Source organism: Bufo bufo, chromosome 4 (genome assembly GCF_905171765.1).
Source record: "Bufo bufo chromosome 4, aBufBuf1.1, whole genome shotgun sequence".
NCBI classification, from domain to species: Eukaryota; Metazoa; Chordata; class Amphibia; order Anura; family Bufonidae; genus Bufo; species Bufo bufo.
The window spans coordinates 501,085,348-501,106,809 of NC_053392.1; the positions used below are offsets into that span (position 1 = coordinate 501,085,348).

The following is a 21,462-nucleotide window of genomic DNA, read 5'->3' on the forward strand; positions in this document are numbered from 1 at the left end:
AAAGTGCTCAAAGAATATACCTCCATGCAGATGCATAACATACAGTGTCCAAAAAATACATAATAGCCAAATAATACCATAGCCCAGCGCTAACACATTTAGAAAAATATGGGACAAGCTGAAAAAGTTAAAAAATGCAGGTCAGAACAGAAGGGTGAAGGCATCTTAATGCTTCAGGAGCAAATGCCCCTTTGGCTATAAGCTAGCCATGATTGATGTTAATTCGCCCTATTATTCATCTGAAGTCCATATAAAAGCTTTTTGGCAATTCTCAGTTCAATAAATCTTAAGGCAGCAGATCTGTGCAGATAACATCTACCAGGAGTCAAGGACACCCGTAAAGAGTACTTGATACAGCACTGAAAGCTAAGGAAGTCCTGTTAAAGTGGTTGTCCCACAAAAAAGTATTCAACAGTTTTCAAACCAGCAGCTGGATCTGAATACTTGTACTTACAAATGTAGTATAGCCACTGAGTTATTCAATTAAATCAATCTGTAAAGTGCCACCTGCTGGTTGCTCTTTTTCTAATTTCTCTGTCCACCTTACTGAGGTGGGCGCACATGTTCAGTGCCATCCTTCGGACACTTCTCCTGAGAAATGACAAGTCAATGAGCTGGCAGCTTGAAAAAAAATCTAGCAGAGCAATTGGAGCACTATATGGGGAGATCTCTGGATCCATGTGAGGTACAGTGCTGGTTCTCAATTTGTACTATATGAAGTCTGATTTTAATTTTTTACATTAATCATAAAATAAATTTAATTAAATCCCAGTTACATTGCAACTGCATACCATTCCCCATTCACAGGTATTACTTGCTTTGCAGCCTTTTTGTGGGGCAACCTTTGGCATTCACCTGGTTCTGCCAGCGGAAGGCACTGTTTTCCCTCAAACCAAGGATCGGTCAGCAAAAGCTACAATGCGGTAATGCTCAATATTCAATGGGAATAAGAAAAAAAAGTAAAAGCACTGGCAAATTGAAGAGACATTTTCGTACAAAATAATTCTGACATAATTTTTGAATAGGGACTTGCAAGACATATGTTTGAAAAGAAAGCCAGTTCAGTGGGAATAAAGGACAATGTACAGCAAGGGTTTGTTATTTGTTCATATTGTACCTTAACCTTGTGTACGGATGCATAAGGTGCTGAGACAATACAAAAGGACTCGAGAATGAATCGCATGTATCCTGCTCGCTTGTTTATTCAAGATTCTAAGGCCTCTTTCACACTTGCGTTGTCCGGATCCGGCGTGTACTCCACTTGCCGGAATTACACACCGGATCCGGAAAAACGCAAGTGTACTGAAAGCATTTGAAGACGGATCCGTCTTCAAATTGCGTTCAGTGTTACTATGGCAGCCAGGACGCTATTAAAGTCCTGGTTGCCATAGTAGTAGTGGGGAGCGGGGGAGCAGTATACTTACAGTCCGTGCGGCTCCCGGGGCGCTCCAGAATGACGTCAGAGCGCCCCATGCGCCTGGATGACGTGCCATGCGATCACGTGATCCATGCGCTTGGGGCGCCCTGACGTCACTCTGGAGCGCCCCGGGAGCCGCACGGACGGTAAGTATGCTGCTCCCCCGCTCCCCACTACACTTTACCATGGCTGCCAGGACTTTAGCGTCCCGGCAGCCATGGTAACCATTCAGAAAAAGCTAAATGTCGGGTCCGGCAATGCGCCGAAACGACGTTTAGCTTAGGCCTCTTTCACACTTGCGTTGTTGGGATCCGGCATGCACTTCCGTTGCCGGAGGTGCCTGCCGGATCCGTAACAACGCAAGTGTACTGAAAGCATTTGAAGACGGAACCGTCTTCCAAATGCTTTCAGTGTTACTATGGCACCCAGGACGCTATTAAAGTCCTGGTTGCCATAGTAGGAGCGGGGAGCGGGGGAGCGGTATACTTACAGTCCGTGCGGCTCCCCGGGCGCTCCAGAATGACGTCAGAGCGCCCCATGCGCATGGATGACGTGATCCATGTGATCACGTGATCCATGCGCTTGGGGCGCCCTGACGTCACTCTGGAGCGCCCGGGGAGCCGCACGGACGGTAAGTATGCTGCTCCCCTGCTCCCCGCTACACTTACCATGGCTGTCAGGACTTTAGCGTCCCGGTAGCCATGGTAACTATTCAGAAAAAGCTAAACGTCGGGTCCGGCAATGCGCCGAAACGACGTTTAGCTTACTGCCGGATCCGGATCAATGCCTTTCAATGGGCATTGATCCCGGATCCGGCCTTGCGGCAAGTCTTCAGGATTTTTGGCCGGAGCAAAAAGCGCAGCATGCTGCGGTATTTTCTCCGGCCAAAAAACGTTCCGTACCGGAACTGAAGACATCCTGATGCATCCTGAACGGATTACTCTCCATTCAGAATGCATTAGGATAATCCTGATCAGTATTCTTCCGGCATAGAGTCCCGACGACGGAACTCTATGCCGGAAGACAATAACGCAAGTGTGAAAGAGCCCTTAAGGCCGGATCAATGCCTTTCAATGGGCATTAATTCCGGATCCGGCCTTGCGGCAAGTCTTCAGGATTTTTGGCCGGAGCAAAAAGTGCAGCATGCTGCGGTATTTTCTCCGGCCAAAAAACGTTCCGTTCCGGAACTGAAGACATCCTGATGCATCCTGAACGGATTTCACTCCATTCAGAATGCATTAGGATAAAACTGATCAGGATTCTTCCGACATAGAGCCCCGACGACGGAACTCTATGCCGGAAGAAAACAACGCAGGTGTGAAAGAGCCCTTAATTATTCAATACATAGGGAGCATGAACACGCAAGTGCAGTCCAGTAACCCGAAAAAACAACCCAGTCTGCCTTCTAAACTAATGTATAAGAAGGATAATAAATCATTTCGAAATCAGCATTATAACAATGTAAGTGTATATTAAAAGTAATGGATGTTTCAGTGATCCACCTCCACCTGTAAATTGACACCCCAGACATCACATTTATATTAAAGGGATCCCAAGGCGCTCTCTAATGTTCAGTTCACACTAGAGCTTTTCCCATTCTGCCACAGTTCCATTGCTCTTTAATGGCAGGAATAGCATTGTATGTACGAGCATTATCAAAAATACCTGAACCCTTGCAATCTGTAGGACCCCCTTATAAAATCTATTGGGGTCAGTTATCAAGCTGGTGTAAAGTAGAACTGGCTTAGTTGTCCATAGCAACCAATCAGATTCCACCTTTCATTTTCCAAAGGAGCAGTCAAAAATGAAAGGTGGAATCTGGTTGCTATGGGCAACTAAGCCAGTTCTAATTTACACCAGTTTGATAAATGACCCCATATATCTATTATAAGATCTAGACCAGATTTTTCAGTGGTGGATATTTAATTCCCTCAGAAAGGTTTCATTATAGAACTGGCAGAATGACCCATTAAAGGGATTGCCTAGCCACACTGATGATGTGTCTGTATGGTGGGGGAACGTAAGCCACCTTACGTGGGGTGTCTCCACTGTTAGGAAGAGGCGTTTGCCGCGCTCAGCATCACTTACAAGGGAGGTGCACCACAAGTAGGGACAATGCTCTACTCTATAGAGATAGCAGAGCAGGAGAAAGTGCCCACTCCTTTGGAAATGTGAGTGGTGATGTGTTTTTTTTTTCTCCCAGGCTGTGAGCTCTGAGAAGGAACGCCCAGGGAAATACAGGGCAGATTCCTCCCAGTATAACCAAGTCAGCGAAAATACCGGGGGACATAGCGGGAGAACGGAGCGGCGCCCCAAAATAATATCAAGTGCAGTGAGAGCCCGGGGCGCCGCTCTACACAGCCAGATAGTTAGCTTACAATGTTTGGACCGATGAAAGGTCCTCTTTAAGTGATGTAAATCTCTGAAACTGCTGCACCCTCTGCACTTTTATTGACTTTTGGAGAAGTCAGGGCCAGAGTAATGACGTTTACACTGCCTGGGTCTGTCAATCAAATGGATAGGGAGCAGCAGAGACAGCAGAACCTGGAGGTCTGCTCACTTCTGTGGCCTCTCGTAGCAGCCTTGAATCTGTGGCTGCATATCTTTATCTCTGCACTGCAAAACCCCTTTAAGGACAGTGCCTTTAAGAGATTGTGCCTATGAGTGAGAACAGGCTGCCTTATTTCTCTGCCATTAAAAAAACGAAAACAAAAAAAACAACCATAAGGGGCGCAGCCTTCCCTACAGTGGGTGCACTTTATATGTTAACACGAGAGTGATCACTGCGATCATTGGCTGTAACGGTGACCTCAGTGGTGTCAACTTGTAACAGATTGGCTGCAGCAGTCACATGTCATGTTGATATATAAAGTGCGCTTGTTGAGGGGGAGGCTATACTGGAGACCAGCTGATGTACTGGGAGGCATCGGCATTGGCATGGCAGAAGATTTGTTACATGAGTATTACTCATTTTGTTACTTTTTAGCATTGTAAGCTGTTTGTAAAAAAATATGTGCTATTTTTTAGCTTGCCGACCAGTATCCTGGGTGGCAATATAGTTCTAAGATCCCTTTATGTAAATCAGCCTTTCTCCAAGACAGGTTCCCTTTAAGCAAGCAGTCACATTCACATTTTGCTTTAATCTTACTTTTACAGTTCCATCCAATCTCTTAGAGCCTTTAATATTTCGAGCAGGGGTAGTCTTGTGACTTTAGGCAATTAAAATTAATATGGATTACAAAGCTTGTAGAATACAAGCCACATAAAACTCTGAATTATTGATACACTTTCATGAAAGATTCAATAGCTAAACCAGTTTACGCAAAGACATGTCAATGACACACTGCAGGCAATTGTTCACTTTTAATATGTAATCAATACTTTTGGGCATTAAAGGATTTACTCGGCCATGTTTTGTATTAAAATGACATTAGACTGTTAAATGAAGTATACTTAGCAATGAGCACGCACTCTGAAACCAGGGGGGCCATGGATGTGGGAAAGGAACCGAAATCCGGACTGAGTACTCGGGTAGCAACATATAGATGCAAGATCCCATCATAGTCAATAGGGAGGCTCTAATACACCCAATGTGGATGGTTTCCAAGTAACAAAATACATTTTTCACATGTAATAGTAAACTATCAACAAGATATGATGTATCCGGGACTTCTTGGATCAATAACAATCCCTGTATAGAGCAGCAGAATATGCATTCATGTATCTAACAGTGAACAGGCCGCCTATGGACTTGATAAGGCTGAACTGCTAACAGGGTGTGAATTAACACCCAGGAGAAAAGGTGACTTTTATTGTTTATGGACTTGTGTGTGAACAAACACCAAGCCACCTACGTTTTGTGATACACCTTATCTGCATTTTGTTATACACCAATGTGTGAATAAACACAGCTGTTTGATTCAAGAACTGTGTACTTTGCCTCTATACTGCATCCGCTAGTCCTAACTACCAGAGAGAATCCCCACAACATCTATCTATCTATCTCTTTATCTGTCTCTCTATATGTCTCTCAATCTGTCTAATTATCTATCTATCTATCTATTAGGGCTGCACGATATATCGCAAAAATAATCGAATCGCGATAATCGCCAAATGCGATATGGCGATTCGGCCGACCCGAAAATGCCGCGATTATATATGAAGGGGCCCCTATTGATAAAATGTCCTCTCTCCTATTGATAAAATGTCCAGCCTCTGTACTTACTTTCACGATAAATACACTGCAGCGAGCGGGAGCGAGCGAGCCGGCCGGCGCATGACTGACGTCACTTAGTCACGCTCCTGCCTCCTGAAGTGGAAGGAGCGTTACAGTGACGTCAGTCACGCGCCGGCCGGCCCGCTCGCTGCAGTGCATTCATAGTGAAAGTACAGAGGCTGGCCATTTTATCAATAGGAGAGTTATGTGCGCAGTTTAGGACACATGAGGGGACACATAGGGCCATGAGGGGGACCAGCAAAAGATGCTATATGTGTGTCTTATGCTGGCCCCCCTCATGGCCCTATGTGTCATAGCACACATCCCCTATAACAGTGCCATCCACAGATCCACCCCATAACAGCGTCATCCACAGTTCCCCCATAAGTGTCCTCCACAGATCCCCCATAACAGCATCCTCCACAGATCCCCCATAACAGCGTCCTCCACAGATCCACCCCATAACAGCGTCCTCCACAAATACCCCATAACATTGCCCTCCACAGATCCCCCATAACAGCGTCCTCCACAGATCCCCATAACAGCGTCCTCCACAGATCCCCCACATAACAGCGTCCTCCCCAGATCCCCCACATAACAGCGTCATCCACAGATCCCCCACATAACAGCGTCATCCACAGATCCCCCACATAACAGCCCCATCCACAGATCCCCCATAACAGTGCCATCCACAGATCCCCTATAACTATGTCATACCCAGCCGCGTCAGCGGCTCATATGGGAAAATCCAAGCAAATAGACCTCTAGCACAATTCCCTTAAAATATCGCATCACATATCGTTATCGCAATTTTTAGGGCCCTAATCGCAATCGCACAAAATTTCCATATCGTGTAGCTCTATCTATCTATCTATCTATCTATCTATCTATCTATCTATCTATCTATCTATCTATCTATCTACCTGTCTGTCTGTCTAGCTATCTATCTAGTGTATAAAACACTGGAGAAAATGTTTGTAAATCCCCCTATGAAGTACAACATCTAGAAAACCATGTCCTCTTTCTCTGACACCTATGAAAAGACAGCAGATGTAATTAGTGGTGGGGGGGGGGGGGATCAATTATGTTCAATGCAAGAAAACTGGCAGAAATGCATTGATAAATGTGTCAGTTTTTTCTCTTTAGCTCCCCTGCAGGCAAAAAAAAGTATAGAAGTCGATTCATGGTAAATCAATACAGCTTCACAAAGCTTTACTATGGATGGACGCAGTGTCATTATATAAGAGGACATCAGTTAATAAATAGGTCCATACCCATCTAAATAGCTACATTCTCCAGTTATTTCAAACTACACGTCTAAATATTTGCTTGCATATTATTAGATTCTTTGAAGGGGTTATCCCCCTAACAATACTTATCCGCTATGCACAGGACTGCTGGTTCCCAAGGGCCCAAAAAAAAAAACGGAGCAGCAGTGCGCGTGTGTGAGAACTGCTCTAACAGAAAAAATAGGTAGTAGGACAGCACCACTTTCTTGGGTCAACTCAAGAGATTTTGCGGCGGTGCCGTTTGCGTTCAAACGCAATTGAAGTTTACTAGAGTGGACTCGACACACTCTTTACAATTTCTAGACACATTAATATATGTGACTGAGAGGGGTCTTCAAACAGACATCTTTGTAAAACCAACAGACCGAAATAATATGTTGCGTTATGATAGTGCCCATCCAAAAAATATGTTGAGTTCCCTCCCATACAGCCAACTTCTTAGGGTGAGACGTATCATCTCAGATGAAGACAATGTAGATAATAGACTGCAGGTAATGAGTTCTAAATTTATAGCCAGGCAATACCCCAAAAAGTTGGTCAAGAGACATCTTGACAAAGTCAGGCAGCAGACACGGGCACATCTGTTGACCACGACCAGAACAAAAACTGAGAATAGAAGGTTACCTTTTGTGTCCACACATTCAGTTCTAAGCAAACAAATAGTGGGTACGCTTAGACGGAATTGGCAGATCCTGACACGCTCTTTTCCAGACATTGTGGAGTTCCAGACACCACCGCTTATGTCCTATAGGAGGTCCAAAAATCTGGGGGATCAGTTAGTACACTCTTTTCTGCAGAGGCCTGACAAGCCGCGTATCTCCAGAAAGGGCTGCTATCCCTGCCTCAATTGCTGCAACTGCAATAATGTACTGAAGGGACAATTTTTTTTTTCACCCACACACTGGAAAGAAATATGAGATAAAGGGTTTTTATACATGTTCCTCTGATTATGTGATCTATACATTGCAGTGCCCGTGTGGTCTCATCTATGTGGGTGAGACCACACAGGCCTGCAAGTTGAGGATCAACCAGCACAGGTACTCCATCCGGAAATTGTTTAAAAAGATGGAGAATACGTCTGAAAATTTGGAAGGTGAACTCCCGGTCCCGGAGCATTTTTATAGATGCAAACACAATGTTGCGCAATTGAGGTTCAGAGTTATCGATGGCGTTCCCTTACCACAGAGAGGTGGTGATCGGGAACGACTATTGAAACGACTGGAACTCAGATGGATCTTTGAACTGGACACTATTGAGCCAAAGGGGCTCAATCGGGTGTTCAAGGTGGGCTCCCTCTTTTAAGTCGCTAAATGGGATGAGAAACTGGGGTTTATTTATTTTATATACATTAAGTGGAAGTACCCGATATTGTATCGAGATTATTAATACATTTTATTTTTTCTCTCCCTTTTTTTATCACTAACAGATAAGACTGCCATGTGAGATTTGGGCAAAGGATGGACCAAGGTGTTTTGGAAACAGTGACCTAGGAACCGTCTAGCAGGATAATTGCATTATCATACTATTTGTATGTCAGGTTTGGACTCCATAGACTGGATATGCGTGGCGGATGTGGACTACATATATGATGGGCGGATTTGCCAATACCTGATCATTTACCTGGGGAGCTGATCTATGTATGCGGATTATATTGAGGTTCAATGGCACGGGGTGTTGTTCATACAAAGTATGATAAAACTACTCTATATTTACAGGAGACATTGGGGATAAGCGTGGTAGGGGTCTTCTACTCTGTAGTTGGGCCCAGACCAGGCAAGGGCTGACATCTGTGGTCTCTCTTTGATAGAGGGCGGCGATGGTTGAGGCCCTAGTATTCCCAGTCCAAGTTTACTCTTTATTATTTCTTAGGTATATCACACCGATACATCCCCCAGGTATTCACTTGTGGGGAGTATGCGGTTGGCTATTCAATACCGTGGAATACACGGACTTTCACCCAATATGCCATTTGGAACTTATCCTCTTGAAAACATGTGGTCGGCAGGATTGCATTCTTGGAACAGCCCCTAGTCTTTATGAAAGGGTCTCTTTTAAGTTCATATGTGGTGCTACACATCTCCGCTATACGTATACCCAGTGGGGTACTGAACCATAGTCCTGATAGGATTGAGTTTTTCTAGACACCCTGCAGGGAATGGTTCCTCCGTCGCTGTTAAATGAAATCATATTTTGATTAGTTGATATTACCAGTCTGACATTGTGCCTGTGGTGATCGGCGTCCGCATATTTAGATGTACGCATCCGAATTAGCATCAATCAAAGAGGTCCACACAGTATAATACATTATTTTTGTAGGACCTGCGGTTACTATGACAGTGACCGGACGCTTGGGTGCGTCACCTGTCAGGAGACCAATAGGAGCGTCACTGATCATATGACCGCTTAGTCGAGCATGTGATGCATGTGAATCTCGTCTGGATACTCGCGCAGCCGCAGTTACATGCGGAAGACGCCGAACACCATGGATTCGTATGAACACTTGGTATGCCTTATATTATCATACACTGTGGTTGTTGATGTGAATTGATTATGGATATAGGATTATATGATTGTTTGTACCTGTGAGGGGGAGGATCTGTTGATTGGAGCACACCCACTAAGTCATTGGTATGGATATGTACTCTTATAAAATGTAGTGTGAGTCACTTGTAAACTTTTATGTAGCTTGATAAAGACTGTATTGTCGAAACGTTGCTGCTGTTATTTTGGTGCAATAAAGAACACTGAATATTGAAGCTATTGGAGTGCCGTGACCTTCTTCATCTCTACATGAGAACTGCTCTATTCACTTCTATAGGGCCGCTGAGTATAGTGCTGGTCATGCATGTGCACACAGCTCAATTTTTTGGTGCACTTCGGGACCTCCGTTCTTGTGGTCCCAGCGGTCAGATCCGATCAGAAACGTATTCCCTATATACAGTGGGGATAACTCCTTTAAATTAAGCTGAGAAAATAAAATCAGCAATCAAGGTGCTGACAAGGTCATACTGTGTAAGGACATGCACATTTGTGGGAACTGGAAACAGTAGAAGTCAATTTATTTATACACTTCCAGGAGGAATAACATAGGAATGGCACAATGTAGAGTGTTAAAGGGTTTCTATCACTTCGTTTCACCTATTTAGCTTTCAGACACTAGCGATCCGCTAGTGTCTGCTTTATCTAACCATCCTAATATAAGAGTTTATTGTCCTGCCGTTTAGCTAAAAAAATAACTTATATAGATATGCAAATGAGCCTCTAGGTGCTATGGGGGCGTCATTAGCACCTAGAGGCTCCGTCTACCTTAACAAACTGCTGCCGCCCAGCGCGTCCCTCCAGCCCGCCCATCTCCAGCTGAAGCGATCCTCTCCGTGCGCGTCTCTGTTCTGCGCATGCGCAGTGAATGTCTGATCGCTTCCCTGCTCAGACATCTCCACTGCGCCTGCGCAGATGACGTCATAGTGCTCCGAGGAACAGGCGCAGTGGAGATGTCTGAGCAGGGAAGCGATCAGACATTCACTGCGCATGCGCCGAATACGAGGAGCATCGCATTCCGGAGGAGATGGGCGGGCTGGAGGGACGCGCTGGGCGGCGGCAGTTTGTTAAGGTAGACGGAGCCTCTAGGTGCTAATAACGCCCCCATAGCACCTAGAGGCTCATTTGCATATCTATATAAGTTATTTTTTTAGCTAAACGGCAGGACAATAAGCTCTTATATTAGGATGGTTAGATAGAGCAGACACTAGCGGATCGCTAGTGTCTGAAAGCTAAATAGGTGAAACGAAGTGATAGAAACCCTTTAAAGGCTATGTACACTTTCAGGGGCATTTTTTATTGATTGCATTTTACTCATTTTGGGCTAAAAATCTTTTTTTCATTAGGTTTTTAGTACAGAGCACCCGTCACCTCTCCTGACATGTCTGTTGTAGTAACTACTAGCATACCCCATATTATAACAATTCTGCAGCATTTATTCTTATGACACTGTCATGTGCCATTCCATTTTTATTATTTCTACTAGAAGTTTATGAATTGTGAGAAGCTTGCAGTAGAGGTAGAGATGGGTGTTACCAGTTGGGGGTGTGTCCCTGCACAGTCTGACACCAGCAGCACTGATTGGACAGTCAGACACACCCGCTACTGGTAGCCTAGCAGTACCTTTACCGCAGACTGCTGGCAATTTATTTGTAAACTTCTGGCAGGAATAATACAGGAATGCCACAACATAGAGTCATAAAAACAAATGCTCCAGAATTGTTATTACATGGAGAATTCAAGTAGTTACTACAGCAGACATGTCAGGAGAGGTAACAGATCTTCTTTAAAGGGCTTCTGTCACCCCACTAAACAGATAATTTTTTTTTGTGTACTTATAATCCCTATCCTGCGATATTGCTATACCTTATGTTATTAATAATTTTCGTTCAGTAGATTTTGCAAAAAACATACTTTTATAATATGCTAATTACCTTTCTACCAGCAAGTAGGGCGTCTACTTGCTGGTAGCAGCCTCAGAAAACCAGCCCCTCCTCTTGTTGATTGACAGGGCCAGCCGCGATCTCCTCCTCCGGCCAGCCCTGTCAGCATTTCAAAAATCGCGCGCCTGTGTTGATTCGGCGCAGGCGCTCTGTGATAAGGAGACTAGCCTCCTCAGCACTCCCTCAGTGCGCCTGCGCCGATGACGTCTTCTCTTTCGGTGACGTCATCGGCGCAGGTGCACTGAGGGAGTGCTGAGGAGCCGAGCCTCCTTATCTCAGAGCGCCTGCGCCGAATCAACACAGGAGCGCGATTTTTGAAATGCTGACAGGGCTGGCCGGAGGAGGAGATCCCGGCTGTCAATCAACAAAAGGAGGGGGCGGTTTTCTGCGGCTGCTACCAGCAAGTAGACGCCCTACTTGCTGGTAGAAAGGTAATTAGCATATCATAAAAGTAAGTTTTTTGCAAAATCTACTGAACGAAAATTATTACTAACATAAGGTATAGCAATATCGCAGGATAGGGATTATAAGTACACAAAAAAAAAAAAATCTGTTTAGTGGGGTGACAGAAGCCCTTTAAAAAGGTTCAGCCGTTTTCGAGAGGCAGGGTTAAAAAATCAGTCTTCAGGTTGTCATCTTCTGTTTTCTTCGAATCCTGTCATCTTATGGCTCATGTGTAGCTCTTATTTTATATTTATGATCTCCTGACCTCATAAACACTTATTTATTCTCATGCACACGGCCATACGTGTTTTTCTATTGACATTTATTTTTTAACTTCTGTAGAAATGTCCTATCCTTGTCTGCAAAACGGACAATAGGACATGTTCTATCTTTTATGCAGGGCCGCAGAATGGATGAGCGGATACAGACAGCACACAGCGTGCTGTCCACAACTAAATGAATTGGTCCACAAAAAATGCGTAACAGATGCGGACTAAACATACGGCCGTATGCATGAGGCCTAAGCCATATTCTTATCAGTTTGATATGAATTGAGCTATGAGTGCTTATGAAGTCAGGAGATCATAGATAAGGGCTACACATGAGTTGTCAGATTACAGGATTCAAAGAAAACAGAAACTAACAGCCTGCAAATAGACAGATTTTAAACCCTGTATCTCAGAAATGGCTAACATTTTTAATAAAGACCAATTAAAAAAAAGATTTTTAGCCCAAAATGAGTAAAATACAATCATACAAAATTGCCCTGAAGGTGTCCATAGCTTTTTTATTTTTATTTTATTTCTACAGCAAAGTTATTTGATAGGAAACACATGCCAGGAGATGAGAGGTCCTCTTTAAAAACGTGGTTTGGCTACCTTAGTATTTAACTGAGACATCAGAAGGGATAAGGCTTCCGCTCAGTCTTTGGTGTATTTACCATGATAACTGTAAATCTATTTATTCCATTAAGAAACTGCACTCAGACTAATCAATAGATTGTGTTGTATCGCTATATATGGACCCAGATACAACCAGGCAAGGCAGAAAATGATAGCTTTCTCCATTTTCTCCTTATTGTCTTTGTTAGCAAGAAAAAAAAAAAAAAAAAAGACAGAGGAAACTCTCAAGGTTATGATGCAATTATTGCTAAATTGATTTTCCTCTCTCTTTGGCGACTTTAGTAAAGGTTACGGATTATCTTGTATCTGTCCGGTGCCTCACTTTGCATAAAGCACACATGACTGACACGTGTACATGACTGCCATGTGAAATGTGTCATCCAAAACTGTATTCTCGGATTATAAGGGAACATTTACAATCACCATTCATGATGGAGAGGAGTCATGCACTACTGTATTATATACTGTACATTCATATTCTTACACCATGTATTTACAGTATATACTGAATGGATGACTCTGGTTCTTCTATAGATATCCTGCATGTACATTCAATTCCATCTTAATTCTTCTTCTTCCTGAGGCTGGTACTAGATGAGGCAGATGCCTCGTAGCCAGGGATATAGCTCATATGTCCTGTCATATTTAATGTTCATTTACAAGTGTTTGATCAGTTCAGTCAATACGTTAATTAAGAAGACGTGGCCGTACGTTCCAGGAAAAACGACTCGTGATAAAACAGATCAATTTTCATGTAACACAATTCTCCTTTGCTGGCGCTTTTTTCCTTAAGGGGTTTGTCCCACAAAAATATTTTTCAAACCAGCACTTGGATCTGAATAATTTTGTAATTGCATGTAATTCAAAATTTTGTGTAGCCACTGAGTTATTTATTGAATCTATCAGTATATGGGCAGCCCGGTGGCTCAGTGGTTAGCACTGGTGCCTTGCAGCACTGGTGTCCTAGGTTCGAATCTGACCAAGGACAACATCTGCATGGAGTTTGTATGCTCTCCCCGTGTTTGTGTGGGTTTCCTTCCACACTCCAAAGACATACTGATAGGGACCTCAGATTGTGAGCCCCATTGGGGACAGTTGGATGCTAATGTCTGTAAAGCACTGCAGAATATATTAGTCCTATATAAGTGCATAAAATAAAATAAATAAACATAGGGCCACATGCTGTTTGCCCTTTTTCTAAATTCTCTGTCCAGTTCACTGAGGTAGATATACATTCTCAGTTCCATCCTTCAACGGCCATCGGCTACAGCAGAATGGACACGTCCCCCTGACAAGGCGCACACCCCCTGTGATGCCAGCTTGAAATAAATCTAGCAGAGCAATTGCATGTAAGATGTAAGATACAGGACTGGTTCTATGTTTGTTAGAAAGAGACCCTACTATACGATACCTGATTTTCATTTTTTACATTATTCATGGGATAACCCCTTTTTGGAATCTACATGTCTACAATTCTGTACGGAATAATTTCGTAGAACGTTTGTCTGGTTTAGAAAACCCCACTTTCATATACCCTACTAGGAAATTCTGCATTATGGGTGGAAGCCTGTCCCCTTTTAAAGACTTCCTTCTCTTGATTAGAGTGGAGGTCAGATGTTGAAGGACTTCTCCTGCCCCGAATAACATGGCCAGCCCACTGATTTGACTGAGAACTGTCAAATGCTTAATTTCCCCTGCGGTGACGCTGCAGGGAAATTAAACATTGGATTTGCAGGATTTCCAAGAAACTACAACTGATTGCTGGGGGTCCTAGCATGAGGGTACTTTTTGATACATTTTTGGTCAAGGGGTCCTTCTAACGCTAAGAGCCCCTTTAAAATGTCTCCCTGGTGATTGGGGCTTCTTTTTTCTGTTTGGTTGACAGCTGACCCACATGGAAAAAAACACCAAGGGAACAGGAAACACTGTAGTCAGAAACAAGTCAAGGTCTGGGCAGGAAGAGTAAAAGCAATTAGATAAACAGTCTGAAGTAAGAGCAGACAGCAAAGGCTTGATATAGAGGTCAGACAAAGGTCAGTTCAAGCAGCAGAAGTTTAGAATCCAGGCATGGGACAGAGGTCGGTATGCAGGCAGACAAACAAATACTGCACACTTTTGCAGGGAACTAGCAAGCTAGACAATCTATTGTCCTCCCATAGGAGAAGGTGCCTTAAGTACCATGAGGTGGCCAGCCATAGGCTGGTGTGACTTAATGTGCATAAGCAGTGGTTCTTTATGAGCTGGAGGGAGCAGGTGCACGCCCTAAGGGCAGAGAAGATAGGTCTTGGTGGCAAGAGCAGGTCACAGCCTGCCAGAAGGGGCAACACAGAAGACTCTGGCAGCCAGACCCACTACTAGGGAGATGCAGAAGACTGGAGGATGGAAGGCTGAACCGAGGAAGGTCGAGTTAGGTGTTGCCCGTGCCTGCCTGGGACAGCTGAGCGGCGACGGGCATAAGTCGTCAATATAACAAGTCCCAATAAAATGATGCATAAAATCATGCTCATAATACGGTAATCTCAAACTATGATTGGAAGAGGCATTGCAGAGATCGGTGGGGTCCCAGAAGAAAGGTGCACATACTTTTTAATTAATATGTTGGGCAGGGAACTACATGAAAACACATGAAGTAATATTTGAATTCTGGTTTTAGAACTCAATCATCTGGACAAATCCTTACATGATTAAAATAAATGTAGCCGTAAATGTGTCTGACAAGTTCAGGAGGGGCTTTGTCTCAGTCCCTTAAGATGAACATAAAATATTAGTGCATTTTACGCTCAAGCATTTTTATTTTTAGTAATCCTCTTTATACATTGGTCCCTTAGGAACAACTGTTACTAAGCAATTCAGCCTAAGGCAAGAGTCTCTCTGTTGTAATACGTCTGGCTAGCTTAAATTAAATGTGGAAGCACCAAAGAGCAAAATACAGAGATAACAGCGCAAGAGCTTCAGAAGGCTGTCTATGACATCACCGCAAAATTACCATTCATACAGAAAGAAGCTCGTAACCTGTAAATCTGTGGTAGCAAAATCCTTGTTTCTGATGCTTATCTCCTTTCATTCACTATATAATATTACTCAATTTTACAGACAGCTACTGTCCGGATGGACTGTCAGATTCCTGAAATAGGGGAACCGAGCAGGCAAATCACCTGCAAATTTCTGCCGTATTTTTATTGCACCCATTGACATTGTTGTTGCGAGCGTTGTTGTGCTCTGACTCCATGAAGGGGGCACTCAGGTGGCACTTTTCGTAAGAGGGACAGTTTGCACTACTGTTTATTGCGAGTACTCTGTGAGGCATTTTTAATGGAGGCACTTTTAAAGGGGTTGTGCAAGAATGTGTTTTTTTGGCACCCTCGCTGTAAAGGAAGCTTACTTACCTGGTTTGTGGAGCTGTCTCCCCGTCCATTCTCCTCCAGGCCTGCGATGCTCCGCTGAGCTCCCTCGCTGTAAACATCCAGTTTAACATCGCTGCAGCGCATCCGGCGGTGAGCGGCTCCCCTTACGTCATCACTTGGTCACATATTTCAAGGGGATCTGGGCTCCACTGCCAATTCTTGCACAACTCCTTTAAGGCCCTGCTTAAGGGGCACTGTAATGGCACTGTTCATGGGGGTACTCAGCTTATAGTTCTGTTAATTTGCAGGCTGTATTATTAGGCATTACTGTGGCACTGGCAGTCTGGCTGTCATTACTGTATTTGGACATGGCCTGTATTAAAGGGGTTTTCCAAATGTTTTTTACTGATGACCTATCCTCTGGTCATCAGTGTCTGATCACACACCCGGGACCTCGCTAATTATCTGTTTGAGAAGCCATCGTTGCTAGCAGTAGCAAGTACAACACTGTACACTGTATAGCGGATGTGCTTGGTATAACAGCCCAGCCCCATTTACTTCAATGGGTCCGAGCTGCGCCTAGGTCATGTGATTGATAAACGTAATGTCACATGGACTAGGGGAAGCTGAAAGAAGGCCGCAGCACTACTGCAAGCTCCTCAGCCTTCCCAAATAGCTGAGTGGCGGCGATTTCAGGTGTCAACTTAAAGGGGTTGTCCAGGATTGAAAAAATTTGTCTGCTTTCTTCTAAAAACCACACTTGTCCACAGATTGTGCGGCGGTATTTCAGTTCAGCCTCATTCACTTTTATAGAGCCGAACTGCAATACCAGACACAACCGATAGAAAAGTGTTCTAATCCACACAGACAACTGGGATATATTCCTACCTTGAACTCGTATGATTCTTCAATAATTATTTCAAGTTTTGTGTGTTCTCCCAGCACAGGTCGGCCCATTTCAGCTATACGTCGCTCCTCCTCTTCTTTACTAGTGAGTGGCTGTTTAACCTCATCTTCTTCTGTAAAAAGAACAAAGAGAAGATTACTACCACTACATTCCGCAGCCAACATGTACAACCTACTGTAAGTCCTGGCAAAGAGAGGGCCATTACATCCAGCCATGAGGAAATGACAATGTTCAGTTATATTTATGTGAAAAGTGGACCTGTCACCTCTCCTGACATGTCTGTTTTAGGTAACTACTTGGATTCCTCTGTGTTGTGTCATTTCTCTATTATTCCTGCTAGATGTTTATAAATAAAGGTAACACCCAGTCAGACCTTTATTTATAAACATCTAGTAGAAATAACAGAAGAATGGCACAACACAGAGTCATAGATGCTGCAAAATGGTTATTGGAAGGGGGATGCAAGCAGAGGTGACAGGTCCTCTTTAAGCATGGGGGGTATATAAATACTCCAGGTATTCTATCACAATAAAACAAAATTACATAATAAAAATCATACAATGATACACAATAAAAACACAGTAACTCTACAGCTAACGGAATGGATTAGCTATGACTCTTGGTGCACTGCACAGTTATGTACACGGCGATAAAGAGTCTGAGCTCAGCAAACTCTCTCAGCAGCAACACTGTCCCTAGTGCATGAGCAGCTTGTGAAATCACTCCCTATGCTCTGCCCACAGGTGCATTGCGTGTAATTATAGGGCTCGGCCTAGCTGTGACATCACAGTGGGATGCTACCTGTGGATTGGCTGGCTGCACGGCATTATGGGTGATCTCACGTTCCCTGGCTCTTCTACATTTACTTTCACTTTCTAACACGTGCAGCCACTATTTTAGGAAACCTGTGAAGCGCGATGAGCTTTCGTATCGAATTCCACTTTGGATGCTTCCCTTTGCTCAACACTAAACAGCAGTATAACCTGCCATTATCCACTGGTCTGCCCAGTACACCCAGACGCATGCCACTATGCCCATTCTGATTGGTGTATCGCGGGTATACAATCCAACAGCTCAGACAGCACTTCAATTAATACTGGTGGATGGGTGCACGCCTCGACGGGGATAGGTCCAAAATCCCCACTGCAGCGGATGATCCAAACCAAAGAAGATGGAGGCAGCACTGAAATGCATTTTATCTATTTTATTCCAGATGTGACGTTTCAGTCAGCAAAGCCTTTTTCAAGCCGGTTCTGGAATAAAATATCGCAGTTCTACGCGGGCATCGGAGTGCCGCCTCCCTCTTCTTTGGTTTTCTGTATCCCAGGGTCATTTTTTACAATACACCTACTACATTTCTAATATTTCACTGGACGTGCTACTATCTTTATTTAGCATTTTCTCTCATTAATTATGGTAAATGAAGTGGCTTGTTAGGAGATGATTCCGTTTTATTTGATGTAACACTAAGCCTCGGTGAGTTATAGCTGAGACGGCTGGTAATTGTGAGGCTTAGAGAAGCGCTGGCATAGTGCGCAGCGGGAAGATGATTAAAGTGACCTCAGTATCTGAACTGTTTTTCATTAGGGTAATGAAGCCGTGGTGTGATGGGATTGTAACTGGAACATTATTACCTACACAGAAGGAGGGTCTGAACAGTTCAAGCGTTATTTACTTCTCGGGCTACATAGGGGAGAAGAGATTCCTCAAGGTATGAACTTCCTGCAGCCTAAATTTGTTCATTGGAAATACAATGACCTCTGTGCCCAGAAGGCATTAAGAAGTATAGCTTTTATTATTTATTTATTTTTATAATTATTTGTCTCTACATACCACTGTGCTTCATGCATTCATGTAGTACCTAGAACTAGGACAGCATTTATATAAATCCCCCCCCCACCCCAGAACTAGTATGACAGTGACACTACAAAATTACACGGCATCACTTTGCCACTAACATAGAATGTATTTTCCCACTTATGAATATATTTTGTGCTATTAACGTTTATTTGAGCTTTTACTTTTAAGGGACTTTACTATAAAAAATTTTATCGCATATTAAAGAGGACCTGTCACCGCTCCTGACATGCCTGTCTTAATAGCTTCATGTATTCCCCATGTTAATAACAATTCTGAAGCATCTATTCTTATGGTTCTATGATGTGCCATTCCTTTATTATTTCTACTAGAAGTTATGGAAGAATTACTAGCAGTCTGCAGTAAGGGTACAGAGGGGTGGTGACCATTTGGGTGTGTGTGCACGTACAGACTCACTCTATCCAATGCTGCCAATTTCAGACTGTGCAGGTATACACCCCCAACTTGTTACCTCCCCTCTGTACCCTTACTGCAGATTTATAACTACTGGCAGGAATAATAAAGGAACGGCACAACATAGAGCCATAAGAATAGATGCTCCAGAATTGTTATTACATGGAGAATGCATGACACTATTAACCACTTACCGTCACGCTAACGCCGAAAGGCGTCATTTCTGCGGCGCTCCCAGGTCACACTAACGCCAATAGGCGTCATCTCGCGTGAGCCGAGATTTCCTGTGAACGCGCGCACACAGGCGCGCGCGCTCACAGGAACGGAAGGTAAGAGAGTTGATCTCCAGCCTGCCAGCGGCGATCGTTCGCTGGCAGGCTGGAGATGTGTTTTTTTTAACCCCTAACAGGTATATTAGACGCTGTTTTGATAACAGCGTCTAATATACCTGCTACCTGGTCCTCTGGTGGTCCCCTTTGTTTGGATCGACCACCAGAGGACACAGGTAGCTCAGTAAAGTAGCACCAAGCACCACTACACTACACTACACCCCCCCCCCCGTCACTTATTAACCCCTTATTAGCCCCTGATCACCCCTGATCACCCCATATAGACTCCCTGATCACCCCCCTGTCATTGATTACCCCCCTGTCATTGATCAACCCCCTGTAAAGCTCCATTCAGATGTCCGCATGATTTTTACGGATCCACTGATAGATGGATCGGATCCGCAAAACGCATCCGGACGTCTGAATGAAGCCTTACAGGGGCGTGATCAATGACTGTGGTGATCACCCCATATAGACTCCCTGATCACCCCCCTGTCATTGATTACCCCCCTGTCATTGATCAACCCCCTGTAAAGCTCCATTCAGATGTCCGCATGATTTTTACGGATCCACTGATAGATGGATCGGATCCGCAAAACGCATCCGGACGTCTGAATGAAGCCTTACAGGGGCATGATCAATGACTGTGGTGATCACCCCATATAGACTCCCTGATCACCCCCCTGTAAAGCTCCATTCAGATGTCCGCATGATTTTTACGGATGCACTGATAGATGGATCGGATCCGCAAAACGCATCCGGACGTCTGAATAAAGCCTTACAGGGGCATGATCAATGACTGTGGTGATCACCCCATATAGACTCCCTGATCACCCCCCTGTAAAGCTCCATTCAGATGTCCGCATGATTTTTACGGATGCACTGATAGATGGATCGGATCCGCAAAACGCATCCGGACGTCTGAATGAAGCCTTACAGGGGCATGATCAATGACTGTGGTGATCACCCCCCTGTCATTGATTACCCCCCTGTAAAGCTCTATTCAGATGTCCGCATGATTTTTACGGATGCACTGATAGATGGATCGGATCCGCAAAACGCATCCGGACGTCTGAATGAAGCCTTACAGGGGCATGATCAATGACTGTGGTGATCACCCCATATAGACTCCCTGATCACCCCCCTGTAAAGCTCCATTCAGATGTCCGCATGATTTTTACGGATGCACTGATAGATGGATCGGATCCGCAAAACGCATCCGGACGTCTGAATGAAGCCTTACAGGGGCGTGATCAATGACTGTGGTGATCACCCCATATAGACTCCCTGATCACCCCCCTGTCATTGATCACCCCCCTGTAAGGCTGCATTCAGATGTCCATATGATTTTTACAGATGCACTGATAGATGGATCGGATCCGCAAAACGCATCCGGACGTCTGAATGAAGCCTTACAGGGGTGTGATCAATGACTGTGGTGATCACCCCATATAGACTCCCTGATCACCCCCCTGTCATTGATTACCCCCCTGTCAAGCTCCATTCAGACGTCCGCATGATTTTTACGGATCCACTGATAGATGGATCGGATCCACAAAACGCATCCGGACGTCTGAATGAAGCCTTACAGGGGCGTGATCAATGACTGTGGTGATCACCCCATATAGACTCCCTGATCACCCCCCTGTCATTGATTACCCCCCTGTAAAGCTCCATTCAGACGTCCGCATGATTTTTACGGATCCACTGATAGATGGATCGGATCCGCAAAACGCATCCGGACGTCTGAATGAAGCCTTACAGGGGCATGATCAATGACTGTGGTGATCACCCCATATAGACTCCCTGATCACCCCCCTGTCATTGATTACCCCCCTGTAAAGCTCCATTCAGATGTCCGC

The 21,462-nt window shown here is 44.3% G+C and overlaps 1 protein-coding gene across 9 annotated transcripts in view; it reads right to left on the minus strand.

Moving 5' to 3' along the window:
* The window catches only part of SLC8A1 (solute carrier family 8 member A1), a 518,651-nt gene that overhangs the window by 51,504 nt on the left and 445,685 nt on the right, over positions 1 to 21,462 (minus strand). For 7 of the 9 annotated variants that reach the window (XM_040429629.1, XM_040429627.1, XM_040429625.1 and 4 more), the window contains one exon: positions 16,982 to 17,112. In XM_040429629.1, coding sequence (XP_040285563.1) covers positions 16,982 to 17,112 — 131 coding nt within the window. The remainder of the gene's footprint in view (positions 1 to 16,981; positions 17,113 to 21,462) is intronic. The other 2 variants (XM_040429624.1, XM_040429622.1) reach the window with 1 other exon arrangement.